General features: G+C 38.2%; 1 protein-coding gene across 2 annotated transcripts; it reads right to left on the minus strand.

Moving 5' to 3' along the window:
• Positions 1-684: 684 nt before the first annotated feature.
• On the minus strand, positions 685-6,655 carry LOC108320686 (anoctamin-like protein At1g73020). Of its 2 annotated transcripts, XM_017552198.2 has the most exons (17): positions 6,595-6,646; positions 6,020-6,330; positions 5,741-5,810; positions 5,520-5,635; positions 5,143-5,269; positions 4,959-5,059; positions 4,774-4,865; positions 4,572-4,676; positions 4,183-4,452; positions 3,218-3,350; positions 3,038-3,151; positions 2,847-2,914; positions 2,621-2,748; positions 2,356-2,438; positions 2,167-2,274; positions 1,231-1,389; positions 685-1,140 (listed from the first exon to the last, which is right to left on the minus strand). In XM_017552198.2, the coding sequence occupies exons 2-17, from the start codon at positions 6,191-6,193 to the stop codon at positions 1,015-1,017; spliced, it is 1,974 nt and encodes a 657-aa protein (XP_017407687.1). In that variant the 5' UTR covers positions 6,194-6,330; positions 6,595-6,646; the 3' UTR covers positions 685-1,014. The 2 variants fall into 2 exon arrangements, with proteins under 2 accessions (XP_017407687.1, XP_017407686.1); XM_017552197.1 differs by having other exon boundaries at positions 6,020-6,655.
• Between the last annotated feature and the right edge of the window lie 7,901 nt (positions 6,656-14,556).

Consider the following 14,556-nt stretch of genomic DNA (forward strand, 5'->3'; position numbering starts at 1 on the left):
AATGAAAGCATATCATTACACGCATTGGAATAGCACGTTACTTGTCTTAATGTAATTCGCTAAGCTTATAAATGATGTTAGATGCAATACAAAGTTTCATAATTTGTTTGGTACTTACTGTATTATATAATCTCTCACGCACTATTCTTCTGGCTGCTGACTACATAGCAGCCATGTCTGTGAAGAAATCTGTGTCTCTGAATGGTGGCAGTGCCATTGCCAGCCTTAAGGGCAAGAAATCTTCAAAACGTAGGCGTTTTGATCGTCCTTTCTCCTCGGTTGAATTGTCTATGGAACCAGGGAAGCAGCTCAAGGACATGGATTCCAACAAGTTGAAGGCTGATATCAAGAAGTGGGCTAAGGCTGTTGTTGCTTATGCACGCCAAATCAGTGGCAGTTTTGGAAAGTCTCGTGGCTAACTCACATATTGAACATGATGGAATAGCACTTTGTTGCACAAGGGCAAGATCAGAGACACGGGCATTGGATTTTGCTAGTGGAAGAAATGTTGGATTTTGTTAATGGAAGAAATGTTGGATTTTTTTATTGATTTTGTGCATATTATATATGATCAGGTGGTGAATGCAAATTGTTTTGGAAGCAGGGTGGATAAAATGCTTGTGTTTGGGAGGGTCTTGCATCCATTTGTGTTATGATACCTTTTGTATTACTGTAAATATAATCTGGAATTAAGAAGTAATATTTTACTCTGCATTGAACTGCCAAGTGCCAAACATTTTCCTGTCAGAGTACAACAGCTACTTTGTTCTTAATTTGAATGCCTCAAACACTATTTCTTTTACTCACATTTTGATAAAACTTGAAGTAATTTGTAGTCTTAATATTTACAATTTAAAACGGGACAAACCAGGCCAATTAAAGCAAAATCCCTTCTTAATATACAATTCAGCCATGGGAAAGAAACTAAGATAACCAAAATACAATACAGCATAAGGATTTTCTCTATCTCGTGTGTAAGTTGCATTGAAGTAATGATAATAAGCTTGAAAGGCATCAGTTCAATTTCTTCTCTCCAAAATTCCTGTCCACTCCAGAAATAGTCCTTAAAAGCTTCTTAGAACACATATCCTGTGCCTGAGTGTTGCGTTTTGCACGGGTCGCTCTTACCCAAGCAGGCTCCTGCAAATAATACAGTACTATAACATGCTATCTTTCATAAAGGAGCTTTGAAGTGAAGAAATAATTATGGATGGGAAGTGAAGAAGCCACCTCAGGAACGAATCGAGAGAAACCAAACTTAATCAACAAGAGAACATGCTCCATGATTAAAATTGCTGCAAGTCCAGGCTCTATTTTCCATTTCCCTTTCTCATCATATAGCCACGCTAAAAGAGCACAGTTGGTGCATATAGACATCAATATGAGAAACTGCAATATTGAGCATTCCGTCAAATCAGTGACATTAAAATTAAGTACAAGTCAATGCGAATGACTCGTGAAAGTGTAAAGTTTACAGATGAAGAGCTCATTCATGTTAAAGGACATGACAATTGATAGTTCAGACTACCAATTCTTTCTCATGACCCTTTATCTTTAAAATGGTTGCATCCAGAGAATATCAGTAAACAGACCTTCCATATAGTTGGTTATTTGGTACACACAAATTGTAATTTATAATTCATGTTGTATAAATAACAGGATAAAAAATATTCTCAATATTTCTATAGTAATTAGAAAAAAAAAATATCTTCAAAATCTTTCTGTTTATTTCAATATATTTTTATTTCATGTTTTTAGAGGTTTTGATTATTTCAAATAGAAATGATGAGAATGTAATTGTTGCTATTGATATCACTAAAATATTTATTTTCTCTCTCTTTCCTTTCCAAGTTTATTTATTTTCTCTCCCTTTCCTTTCCAAATTGGAATCAAAGTTTATTCTAATGAGATTCGTTATCGTGTTACTCACCATCAGACCATTTACAAATATCCAATCCCATGTGTAAGATGTACATTTCTTGGTGTGAGAAGGGTGCATTATTAGAGACAATGATAACTTATAGTATATATGTTGGGGTAATTCTCACCTTACAAATCAATTTTATGAGGATGAATTTGGCTTAAACTTCCTTCTTAATATGGTAAGTGGATTGTTCAAGATAATTGACAAGTGCCTTCAAAATTCCAGTGTAAATAAACAAATACCTGAAATATGTTAAGCCAGGCTCCTACTGTTGCAGCAGCTCGAGGAACAGGGCGCCTCAAAATGGCTAGCAGCTTCAAAGCATCTGTCCTGATTTCCATTATATTGTTCTGAACAGCAAGGTAATGAGTTGTCAACAAGTACAAGCAAAAGCAAGTGCAAAAAAGGGAGGTGGATGACAGCATTTATACCACAGCAGCAAAAACAAATGCAGGTGGAAATGCACAAGCAAACATCAAAATCATGCCAAACTGCAATGCCAATTCTAAGAAATCTGCAAACAATACAGGTAAATGTCAATCTTGGATGTTTCTCAAATATGATAAGAAATTGAACCTATTTATTTTTTACTTCAATATACACATGTATATCTAAGTGAAAATACTTGTATTCCATATGATAAAAAATTAATTAAATACCACATAAAAATCAAGAGTGTAATGAATTTAGAAGTACCATCAAACAATCCATCTTCAAGATCCTCTCCAATGCTAGCAGAGTAAGGGGGCTTAAGGTATTCTTTCTCTACTCTAGAAGTAAATTGGATTTTTTCTCTTGCTTCTCCTGTTGCTCTCTTCTTATGTCTTGAGAAATAAAAGACAGTTTAGCAATTGTATAGTGGCAACATGTTAAACAAAGTAAATCTAGCATTGTCTGTGTCCAAAGGAATGAAAAGGCTTACCGAACCCTGTACTTTTTATAGGTATACTTGAGATAAGGCAATGAATTTTCCAGTAAGTTTTCCAACACCTGGAAAGACGTTTTCTTTTACATCATTATGTTAAAGGGAAACCCCAAACTAAACAGAAGGAAAGTAAAGGGAAAATGGGAGAAGGAAGCGACATAGACAATGGAATTTTTTTTCTCAGCAACCTCGGACAGAAGAAGCCGCTGAATCAACACTTGACGAAGAGTTGAAAAATTGCGATGCAACAGGGCATGATAAAAGATTCCAATGTATGTCTGCATAAAGTACAGACCAAAGACCTGCAGGAGAATGTAAACCCGTAAGTCCCATTTTTAGGACAATGGGGAAAACTCGGACTAAATTACCTTGTAGACCAAGCTGTCAGCTCGTTTTTCTGTGTTTTCATTGTTTTCTTTCATGATAAGTTTGACAGACACCTTGCCACCCATCTTGGTAATACACTGAATGGCGAATAGGTAAACAGCAGTGAGCACAAACCTGAAAAACCCAGCATTAATATAAGAGTCACATCAATTAAACATTTACTCAATTAAATATAAGAATTTATAAGACTAACAAAAGATACTTTTTAGTATCAGATTATGGATTATTTAGTGGAGAAAAGTTAGTCCCCTTCTAATGGGATGCAACTCCACAACTCCAAAGTCATTCTAACACCAACAAGAAAAGACACTCATGAGTTTTATTAAATAGACAACTGAGAGAGAAGCTTTTAATGAGAAATAGAACGTAAGTTAATTTCATGACCTTATTCTCTCGTACAACTACAACAACAAAAAAGTCCACATTGGCATGAATGAATCATGTGATGGATTGCATCCAGAAAAAATACACTCAACAGAAAGATGACAGCTATTCAAAGAAGAATGGTATTCAAGAGCAAATTGGATCAGTCTGTCAATGATCATTGTGGCATTATGCTTTACTTTACTAGATGGACTTGAACTTTTTAGTTTGACAGAAGCTACAGGGCTGAAGTAAAGCGATCATTATAATTAAAGAGTCAAGGAGGAAAAATGAAGTCAGAAACAGTCACATCAATTCCCAAAGGAACGGGCATACAAAATTAAAAAATTAAAAAATGCAAGTTTGAGGACACCATCTCAGTGATGGGAGGAAAATAAATGTTGCAGTAACTAATAATAAATGAACACAAAAGAAGATATTTTAATTGTTGAGACTCAGAGAACAAAATATAATTATTGGAATAAGAGAGAACTTTACTGAAAGAAATTCCAAAACTGAAATAACAGAATACTCAATTAACTAAAAAGTAGAAGTACAGAAAAAATATGATACGCATTCTTACTTAATTATATCAGAATCAAGAATTTCATAAAGATGGGCATATGCCAACTCAAATGGTAACTGGAGGCATATGATGCTGAAGATAATAAAAGCATCATTTCTGAATCGCATGAAACGCCCAAGCCACTCAGATTTTTGGAATGCTTCCTTCTCTTTAATTCTATCAGACTCAAGTACTTTCATGAGTTCCATTGGGGGCTGCCAGGAGCTTTCCTTTCTGCCAGTGATCTTGTATCCTCCATCAGTTATATCTACAGAACTAATAGGCCATCTGTAACACAACACCAAAACACGAGAGAAAGTGTGTGAAGGCAGAAGTAAGAATCAAAGAAAGCAAAAAGAGTAAATTGATCGCATTGATCTCAAAATAAGTAAAAAGTAAAACATTACCTAGCTAAAAGTGCAGAGTTTTTACGCTTCCAGAACTGAGAAAACATTATAGCCCAAAGTATCACCATGACAAAGAAGACAGGGAGCACCACCAATTTCAATGACCTAAAATGTAATAAGAAGTCGTAAAACTGCTTAACTAGATGCAAAACTAAAGAAGAAGTTGTAGTATAAATAGAAACCAACAGACAGATTGGCCCACCCAAAATCTATCAATTGCAAAGTAAGCCCAAATGCAGCAGGAAAGAGCAGCCACCGTGTGTACATTCCAAGAAAAGCAAAGTATATTGCAATCTGCAGATTATTCATTCCTTCATTGGATAAGGAGAATGGACAATATCAATTTCATACAATATTATAAAGCTCATAGAGTCAGGGTCACATTACCTTTGCCCCATAATATGTATAAATCTCGTCTATAGGCTGATTTGTGAAGTGCCACCAATGAAGTGCCCAACTACTGAGAAGCTTCTTTCTCTTTTTTTCATCTATCAACCAAAAGCAATATTAGTTCAGGCTTCAAGACACACTAATCTAGAGAAAAATTGATGGCACGTGTGAGTAAAAACACCATGCAAAGGAAAGACTTGCTTAACAATGTTCTCTGATTCCAATTTCAGAATCAGATTCTCCCCGATTTCCCAATTGACTTCTTTTCCATCAAATTTAAGGACTTTGGCGGACTTGCTGTTGTTTACCTGCAAGTTCAAGTTACAAGATAACCAAAATGTTACGGCATGCCAATAGGGCAGTTCACACAAGACTGCATGGCCTTAATCTGAGAATGCACTTTGCTAACATTTTCTTGAATTAGAAAATGCTAAGGCACCTATAATCTGAGAATCATATGAAACAACAAGCGTATGTGTGGAGCTAGCTAACAAACATAATAGAAAAAAAGGAATTTTGACTCATTGAGACAGAGGATAGCTACGGAAAAAAACTCACTATTCCATATATTAAGTGACAGTAGCACTGAAAACGCTCACACCAACTGAAAATGGAACCATCCGGTTGTTTCACAAAAGCTTCGACCTCCTCCACCTCAAATAGCAAATCCATACCTGCCATTTATTACAAGTCACATGCTGGTTAGCACCATTTGACACAGTGAACTTAAATAGAAATAGTCATAACAGATAGCTTCCTTTGTGGGATTTGCAATATACCAATATGAGTTCGTTTCTTGATTTGCAGTTCAGCTGCAGCCCTCCCCAATGTTTCCAAAGGTGCAGCCAACTAAACAAATGAAATTACCAAACAGAAAAAACTTAAATTAGACAAAGAAAACTGATTATACTACAACACTGAAAAAAATTAAAATAAAAAGGATTTCTTTAGGCATACCAAACAGGAAAAGAAATTCAAAACACTAACTGTAAATAATAGCATTGGATGAAAGTGAGTGACATGAATGAAACATACAGAAGACATGAGAAAAACCTAACCTTGATGAACTCATCTGCAATGCCAATAACTCTCTCAACTTCAAACCCCACCTTCTCAAACTCCTTTACAAGGACGTGTGCACAGTCACATGATTCGTCTTTCTCCTGAATCACTCTCCTAGGAATCACCACCCCCATCTCAAAAACACGTTCTTCATTTTCGTCCTCGTTCATCTTTAACCTCACTGACCCAATGCAAGTGAGAAGAGCCAAATAAAAACAAATCCACCACCCCTTACCTCCTTCACCAATTCAAACAGCCAAATTATGGACTTTGTATCAAAAGGGCAGGAGAAAGATCCAGTCTTGGCCTAAAAGATTTTTAAAAAGTGACATAAAAATTAAGAATTCTTGAAAGGAATGGGTGAATTGCGTTGAAAAAGGTGTCACCGTCCAGGTATGAAAAATTAAGACAATGTGTTGTATATGTGGGTTCAAACAAACTTAAATTGCGAGAATCCCAAAGGAAATGGTTGAATTTGAATACTATAAACACAAGGTGATAAAAGAGAAGAAAATGATAGAAAAAAAGAAAATAGGATGATGAAGGATTTGAACAAAGGTGTCCCAAAAACCTTTCATGAGGGAGAGACAGACACACAAACAGAGCTTTTTCCCACGGACATACTTGCTACTTTTGTGCGTTTTTATTTTTTATTTTTCAAAAGTTTTCTCAAATTATTATATACTTTTTTTTTATCTGTGCATACAATTTGAACTTTTTCTTTTATTCTTTTCTACAACTTTTTTTAGTTTTTCCTTACATTAATTATTTTAGTTCAAAATAATAAATATCAAAATATCTTCTTCTTTTCTTTTGTTATAAATCAAGATTACATAATTGAATACTTCAGTTTTAAAATTTTACCACAATTATTATTTTATATATTCATTGAAAACAGATTTAAAATGATTATGATCACAGATAAACTAATGTTATCATCTAAATTAATAATTTTCTTTTTAATTTAAGCGAATTGTGATTTATATTTAGATGGACAATGTATTTTTTTTAATTTTCATATACAATATTTTTTTCATCTATAAGTTATAAATTTTTCTTTGTCATAATCACTGGTTTAATTATGAGAACCCAAAATATAAAAAGGCATATATATATATATATATATGGGTTAAATATGTTTTTAGTTCCTAAATTATTGGTTGTTTCTGGTTTTAGTCCCTCTTTCAAAGTAAGGTACATTTTAGTCTTCTTTCTTACAAAAAAACATTGATTTTAGTCCTCTAAAACTAACACCAAACTAACACCGTTAAAAATTAGTTGACGTGGCTAACGGTAGACTGACACACAATTTTTTTTCAAGTGTTTCTCACCTTTTCTCCCCTTCTCTCTCTTCCTTCCATCTTCCACTCAATTTCATCTTTCACAGTATTCCTAGTCACATCTCTAACGTAACCAGCTTTCTTTCTCATAGAAATGACAATCCCTTTCTTTGTCTCCTCCATCACCAAAGCAATTTTTTCCCAATATCATGACACTTAACTTCACAACTTTTCCCCAATATATATAAATTGATTATTCACATAATATTAAATATTTCATAGTATATTCAATAATTATTCATGCACGCATTGTTTTTTTTTTTTCATTTCTTCATTTTGAGATTCAATCTAGTCTTAACATAATCGAATTTAAACAAATCAAGTTTAAAAAAAACACATGAAATAATTAAAAAATTTCAAGACCTTAGAGTTCTTGAATTATATAACCAATTACAACTGAATTCCAAGGACAATAATTATTTTTAATGTCACTTTTTCAAACCATAACACAAACAGAAAAAAAGAATAAAAATATTCTCAAAAAGCATCAAGTTATATTTAATTTTTGGTCGGTTAAGAATGATTTTTAAACTCACCAATTATTACAAATTAGAATCTAACAGAAAAGAGAAAAAGTGAAACGGAATGAAAATTCTAAACAAATAAAGAAAAAGAAGATAATATCCACCAGAATGAAAAAAAAAAGAAAAAAAAGTTGTACAATTTGAATTAATATATGATTAAAAACTAAATAATCAAAATTACATTCAACAAATATTAATTGATTTCTGTGGATTTCCGCAAAAACCAGTCCAATATGTAGTTTTTCAAAGAAAATAAAATTATACAGATTGAGTGCATTTAATTTCTCCCTTGAAAGAGATTTATGACTAACACATGAATGGAATACTAATTAAACCAAATTTAATTTCTCACAAAAATTTTGGTATGTGTAGCTAATGTAACATCCCAAAATACAGTAATTACCATAAATCAGGATTAATTACAATTAACAGTAAAATAACAGTCTTTAGTATCAATAGAACTCAAGGGTTCAAAGCCGAACGACTGCAGTACAAAAATAACGAGCGTATCAATGTACAGGGAATTAAAACAGAACGAACGGTTTTACAAAAGGATTAACCGAACGTCCAAAACGAGCTAACATATACACCCTAACATCTACGAGCGCTCTAAGGCTCGGCCTTCACTTCAACTTCGACCAGATTAGCATCTTCCAAATTTTCTTTTTCCAGCATTTCTTCAAGCGACGCTCCTCCATCTGCTCACATCCACACGGATGATCATTGCAAGACAAGACGAACGTACATAGACAGGGGACAACACAATGGAAAATGCAAGGGTAAGCTTACGTAATTTAAATTCATACTTCAACATTCTTATTCAAACCATCACACAATCAGCACATATACATATAACATCAATCAAAACATAAATATACCAATACTAGACAGACCGTCCGGACTGTATGAATCTGTGTAGTTACAAGCGTCCTTGCACCCGAGTGATGTAGTAACTGGGATACACCAAACAGCTGCCACTCGAGGTAAGTCCGTTCTTACGTCGCCCATGTTAACTTATGGACTAAGGACCTCCTGCCGTTCCCACACATGACATACTTCCTCTACATGAAGATAGTATTCACGGAACATCAGGATGGACAGCGAGTCTTAACTCATCCACAGTCATACTTTACCAAATTTAATATCCAATATATAAATCAGAGTCGTTCCTCCTTGGAACGCTCGTTCAAATACCAACATCATAACTTCACTTCTTATATCGTTCGCACACCTTAACTCTTTCTTTTATTTACATTTTTATTCTATGTTCCACTTTCATAAAAAGACGAGCGTTCAGTCCCCTACTCAACGAGGACGAACGTCGAGAGTGAGAATCAGTCAAATGAACCGACCCTTAACAACCTAGTATAACGGATTCAGAATAAACTTGGATATAAAGATCTTAAACCAACTTCAAAAGGACCAGGATATAATCAAACGAATATTTAGTGCCCTGAGAACGAGTGTTAAATAAGACCGAGAGTGAATATTTATTTACTGATAATTTGGGACGAACGCTATTTACGTACGTTCTGAAATTCAAAGTATGGACGAGCGACCGGTATAAGACCGTACACTTCTTAGAACGAACGCTAAATATAAGACCGAGCGTTATTAGGACGAACGCTCATTTCGAGACCGAGCGCTTGTTAAGAACGAACGTTCGGTATCAAGCCGAACGATATTTAGGACGAACGCTAGGTAGTTGACCGAGCACTAAAATAGAACGGACGCTCATTTAAAACGAACGTTCGGTATCAGACCGAACGCTAATTAGGACGAACGCTCAATCTAATACCGAGAGCTCATTTGGACGAACGCTCAGTATAAGACTAAGCGCTACCTATGACGAACGCTGGAATGAAAAACCGAGCGTTACTAATACACTTCCATTATTTCAATCGTTGGACACGCTAGGCTGAGCCGAACGCTCAAACCTAACAATTCACACAAAGGACGCTCGTTCTCAATCAGAATCCTTTCCAAATGAAAGAATTCTTATTCTAAGTCATTTTCATGGGAAACCGAACGGTATAAGACCGTTCGATGACGAGCGTGCATTATCAAGCAAGGACTATGATATTTTCCAGATTTCTCATCTACTGTAACTTCACATTTTTCATAAGATTCATAGCTTATAATTCATCTTCACCATAAATTTTATACATTACAAAATTCATATTATCATTCATACCTTACAGAAATTATCCCTTTTCCAATTCATACGTTCCATTTTCAACATACAGTTCAAACAATATCACCCATATACATCCAGTACAACCATGCTCGTTCATGCATACTCAAACATCAAATATTTCATACATTTCAGACATCCAGTATACTTCATGAATTTCATACACATCAAACAAGTATTAAATTAAATTACTAAAGCTTCCCTTTACCTGGATAGCAGTGTACGCCCTAAAATATAACTTCCACACGTTCCACTACAGCTCTTTTATACGCAACAGCCACTTAAGTTCCTTCTACTAAATCTAACCACTTGATCTAAACACCAAAATCAGAGATTGCTCAGAAACAGTCCATGCATGAACTGAGGACATGGTTTAGAATGAAACCCTAATGGACAAACTACTAAAGGAAGAAACTTACCAGATTAGAATCAAATTCTGTTCGGTCCAAACTAACGTCCGCGACTCTGGAAACGTTCCTATGGTTCTGAAATGGAATTTGGGGAAGAAAATGAGGAGTTATAGTAGAGAGAAGCTTGGGAGTTCTAGAGAGAAGTTGGAGAAAATGAATGGGTGTGTTTCGTGAGGAAGAAGATGAGTGATGCAGGTGAGAGAGTTTTTTAGAAAAATCTGGTTTTGTTAAACTCGTGTTCGTTTGAATGAACGTGTCTCAAGCCGACACCTGCACCCAAACTCTGATTTGGAAACTTCTTCCGCAACACGTGGCGTGCTTGCATGCAAAGATTGGTGCGTTTTTAATGTTTCCAGAGAAATGATTTTGGCCCAGCTTTCCGCGCACAGCAGAGAGGTGAAAATCAGAGTTGGGAGTGGGTTTTAATGGCTTGAGAAGTGATGTGGCGTGCATTAATGGTGAGGATGTCAGAATTAATTTATGCTAATTATTAAGGGTCTCACATTCTCCCTAACTACAAAAATTTTCGTCCTCGAAAATTTAGAACTTACCCAGAAATAGGTGTGGATACAAGTCCTTCATGGCGCTCTCCACTTCCCACGTTGAATCTCCAGTCTTAGCGTCCCACACCATCTTCACCAAGCGAACGTCCTTGCCTTTGTAGTACTTGGTGCGGCTATCTTCTACACGGACTGGATGCAATTCCAACGTTCGGTCTGGACGTAGCTGAATGTCTTCTAACTCCAGTACATGTGATGGATTTGCTATATACTTCCGAAGTTGAGAGACGTGGAACACGGGGTGAAGGTTGGATAGCTAGGGTGGCAACGCAAGCTCGTACGCTACTGGTCCGATCTTCCTCAATATCTGGTAGGGTCCAATGAACTTGGGAGACAGCTTCTTTGGACGAACGGCTCGTCCCACACCAGTGACTGGATTGAGTCGAAGGAACACATGATCTCCTGCAGCGAACTCCAACGGTCTTCTCCTTTTATCAGCGTACGACTTCTTCCTGCTCAAAGACGTCTTCAATCTCTCCTGGATTTGCTTGACTTTCTCGGTCGTTTGCTGGATAAGCTCAGGTCCAGTCAGCACGTTCTCTCCTTCCTTGAACCAACAAAGTGGCGTTCGGCATTTCCTCCCATAGAGTGCTTCGAACGGTGCCATTCCAATGCTCGCCTGGAAACTGTTGTTATACGTGAACTCCACTAGCGGCAGAACCTCATCCCATGCGCCTAAGTGATCTAGGACGCACGTCCTCAGCAAATCTTCTAGCGTCTGGATGGTCCGTTCAGACTGGCCGTCCGTCTGAGGGTGGTAGGCTGAACTCATTTGCAACCTACTACCGAGCTCGCTTTGAAGGGACTGCCAAAACCGTGAAGTGAACCTTGTATCTCGATCGGAAATTATGCTCGAAGGTACTCCATGCAGACGAACGATCTCCTGGATATACAACTTAGCTAAGTTGGCCAACGACATCTTTAAGTTGACAGCTAGGAAGTGGGCGCTCTTCGTTAGCCTATCCACGATCACCCAGATTGAATCATGATTTCTGACCGTGCGTGGTAGATGAGTCACGAAATCCATGGATATGCTATCCCACTTCCATTCGGGAATTTCCAACTGTTGAAGCAAACCGCCAGGTCTTTGATATTCTGCCTTCGCTCGTTGACAGGTTAGACATGATGCCACAAAACGAGCGACATCACCCTTCATTCCAGGCCACCAAAATGATTTCCGGAGGTCTTGATACATCTTGGTCATGCCAGGGTGCATGCTAAGACGGCTGTGATGAGCTTCCTCCAAAATGATCCGTTTCAGCTCGCCATCGTTAGGAACGCACGTCCTACCCTGGTAACGCAACATGTCGTCCGTTCCTGTATTGAAATCCTTATCTTTATTCGAACCGAGCGCGCTTAATATCTTCACCAGCTCTTCATCCTCACGTTGCTTCATTTTGATTCGATCGAACACATTGCTAGATATTCTAAGGTTACAGCACTTGATGCTGCTCGGTTCTAACTCAAACTGTAACCTTAGATCTCTGAAACTCTCCACTAAGTGCAGCTCCTTCACCATCATTAACGAGACATGCACTGTCTTCCTGCTTAGGGCGTCCGCCACTACATTGGCCTTCCCAGGATGATAGAGCAACTCAAATTCATAGTCCTTCAAAAATTCCAACCAACGCCTCTGCCTCATGTTCAATTCCTTTTGATCAAATAGATACTTGAGGCTCTTATGATCACTGAAGACTTGAAATGTTGATCCGTATAGATAATGCCTCCAAATCTTCAGTGCAAAAACGACCGCTGCCAATTCCAAGTCGTGCGTTGGATAGTTGCGTTCATGAACCTTCAACTGACGAGACGCGTACGCTACTGCTCGTCTCTCTTGCATAAGCACACAGCCCAACCCTTGATGAGACGCGTCATAGTAGACTTCAAAGGGCTTGGACGTGTCCGGAAAGATTAGTACAGGAGCGCTCGTCAACTTCACTTTCAACTCCTGGAAACGCTCTTCACACAGATCAGTCCATGCGAACGGCTGATCCTTTCTAGTCAACTGGGTAAGCGGAGCCACTATCTTGGCGAATCCCTCTATGAAGCGTCTATAGTAGCCCGCAAGTCCAACAAAACTCCTCACTTCCGTAACCGAACGCGGGCTTTTCCAATCCAACACTGCTCTCACCTTAGATGGATCCACGGAAATACCTTCAGCCGAGACCACATGGCCCAAAAATTGTACCTCCTTCATCCAAAATTCACACTTGGACAGCTTTGCATACAACTCTTTTTCTCTCAACACGCTCAGCACTGCCCTCAAGTGTTCTTCATGTTCGGCTTGTGTCTTAGAGTAGATGAGAATGTCATCTATGAAGACGACCACAAACTTGTCCAAATAAGGTCTGAATATCCGGTTCATGTAATCCATGAACACTGCAGGAGCGTTCGTCACTCCAAATGGCATCACTACATACTCGTAGTGTCCATAACGAGACCTGAACGCTGTCTTTTGGATGTCATCCTCCTTCACCCTGATTTGGTGATATCCCGAACGCAAATCAATCTTAGAGAACACCGTTGCCCCATGCAGTTGATCCAACAAGTCATCAATCTTTGGCAACGGGTATTTGTTCTTGATGGTCAGCTTGTTCAATTGCCTGTAGTCTATACATAACCGAGAGCTGCCATCCTTCTTCTTCACTAAGAGCACAGGCGCTCCCCAGGGTGATACGCTCGGCCTAATGAACTTCTTCTCTATCAACTCTTCAATCTGCTCCTTGAGTTCAGCTAACTCCGCAGGCGACATCCTATATGGCTGAACCGAGATGGGAGCCGCTGTAATCACCAAATCAATAGTGAACTCCACTTCACACTGAGGGGGAAGTCCAGGGATCTCTTCCGGGAAAACGTCCGCGAACTCATCCACAACCGATCGTCCATTACCGTCTCTAGTGGACGATCGTTCTTCTACCATTCCTCTGGATTCCTGATCCTCGTGGGTCATAATCAGGAAACAGCTGGCGCCTTCCATAATGTCTTCTTTCAGCTGACCGAGCGTCACTGAAAGAACTTCCTCTTCTTCACCAGGGAAGATCAAATCCTTCGCTCCACAATCAATAAGAATGCGATTGGCAGCCAACCAATCCATCCCTAAGATCACCTCCAAACCTTGAAGAGGTAAGCAGATAAGGCTAACCTTAAACTTACGTCCTTCCACTTCTATAGGACACTTGACGCACATAGTGGACGTCCTAACCTCACCAGCTGCTGGGGTAGACACCACCAGATCAAACTGCATCTCGCTCACTTCTAATCCCAGCTTTTCAACACACGCCTTCGAGATGAAGGAGTGCGTTGCCCCCGAATCATACAAAGCACAGCATGATTTACCAAACAGCATGCATTCACCAACAATAAGGTTACCTGAGCTCGCTGCCTCAGCGCTCGTTATAGCATACACTCGCCCACTAGCTTGGGCGCGTCCTCCTCTCGGCTGATTTCTTCCAGCATTGGGTGGCCTCATCACCGCACGCCCACTCATATTGCATTCATGATCCGA

Source organism: Vigna angularis, chromosome 9, assembly GCF_016808095.1.
Source record: "Vigna angularis cultivar LongXiaoDou No.4 chromosome 9, ASM1680809v1, whole genome shotgun sequence".
Taxonomy (NCBI): domain Eukaryota; kingdom Viridiplantae; phylum Streptophyta; class Magnoliopsida; order Fabales; family Fabaceae; genus Vigna; species Vigna angularis.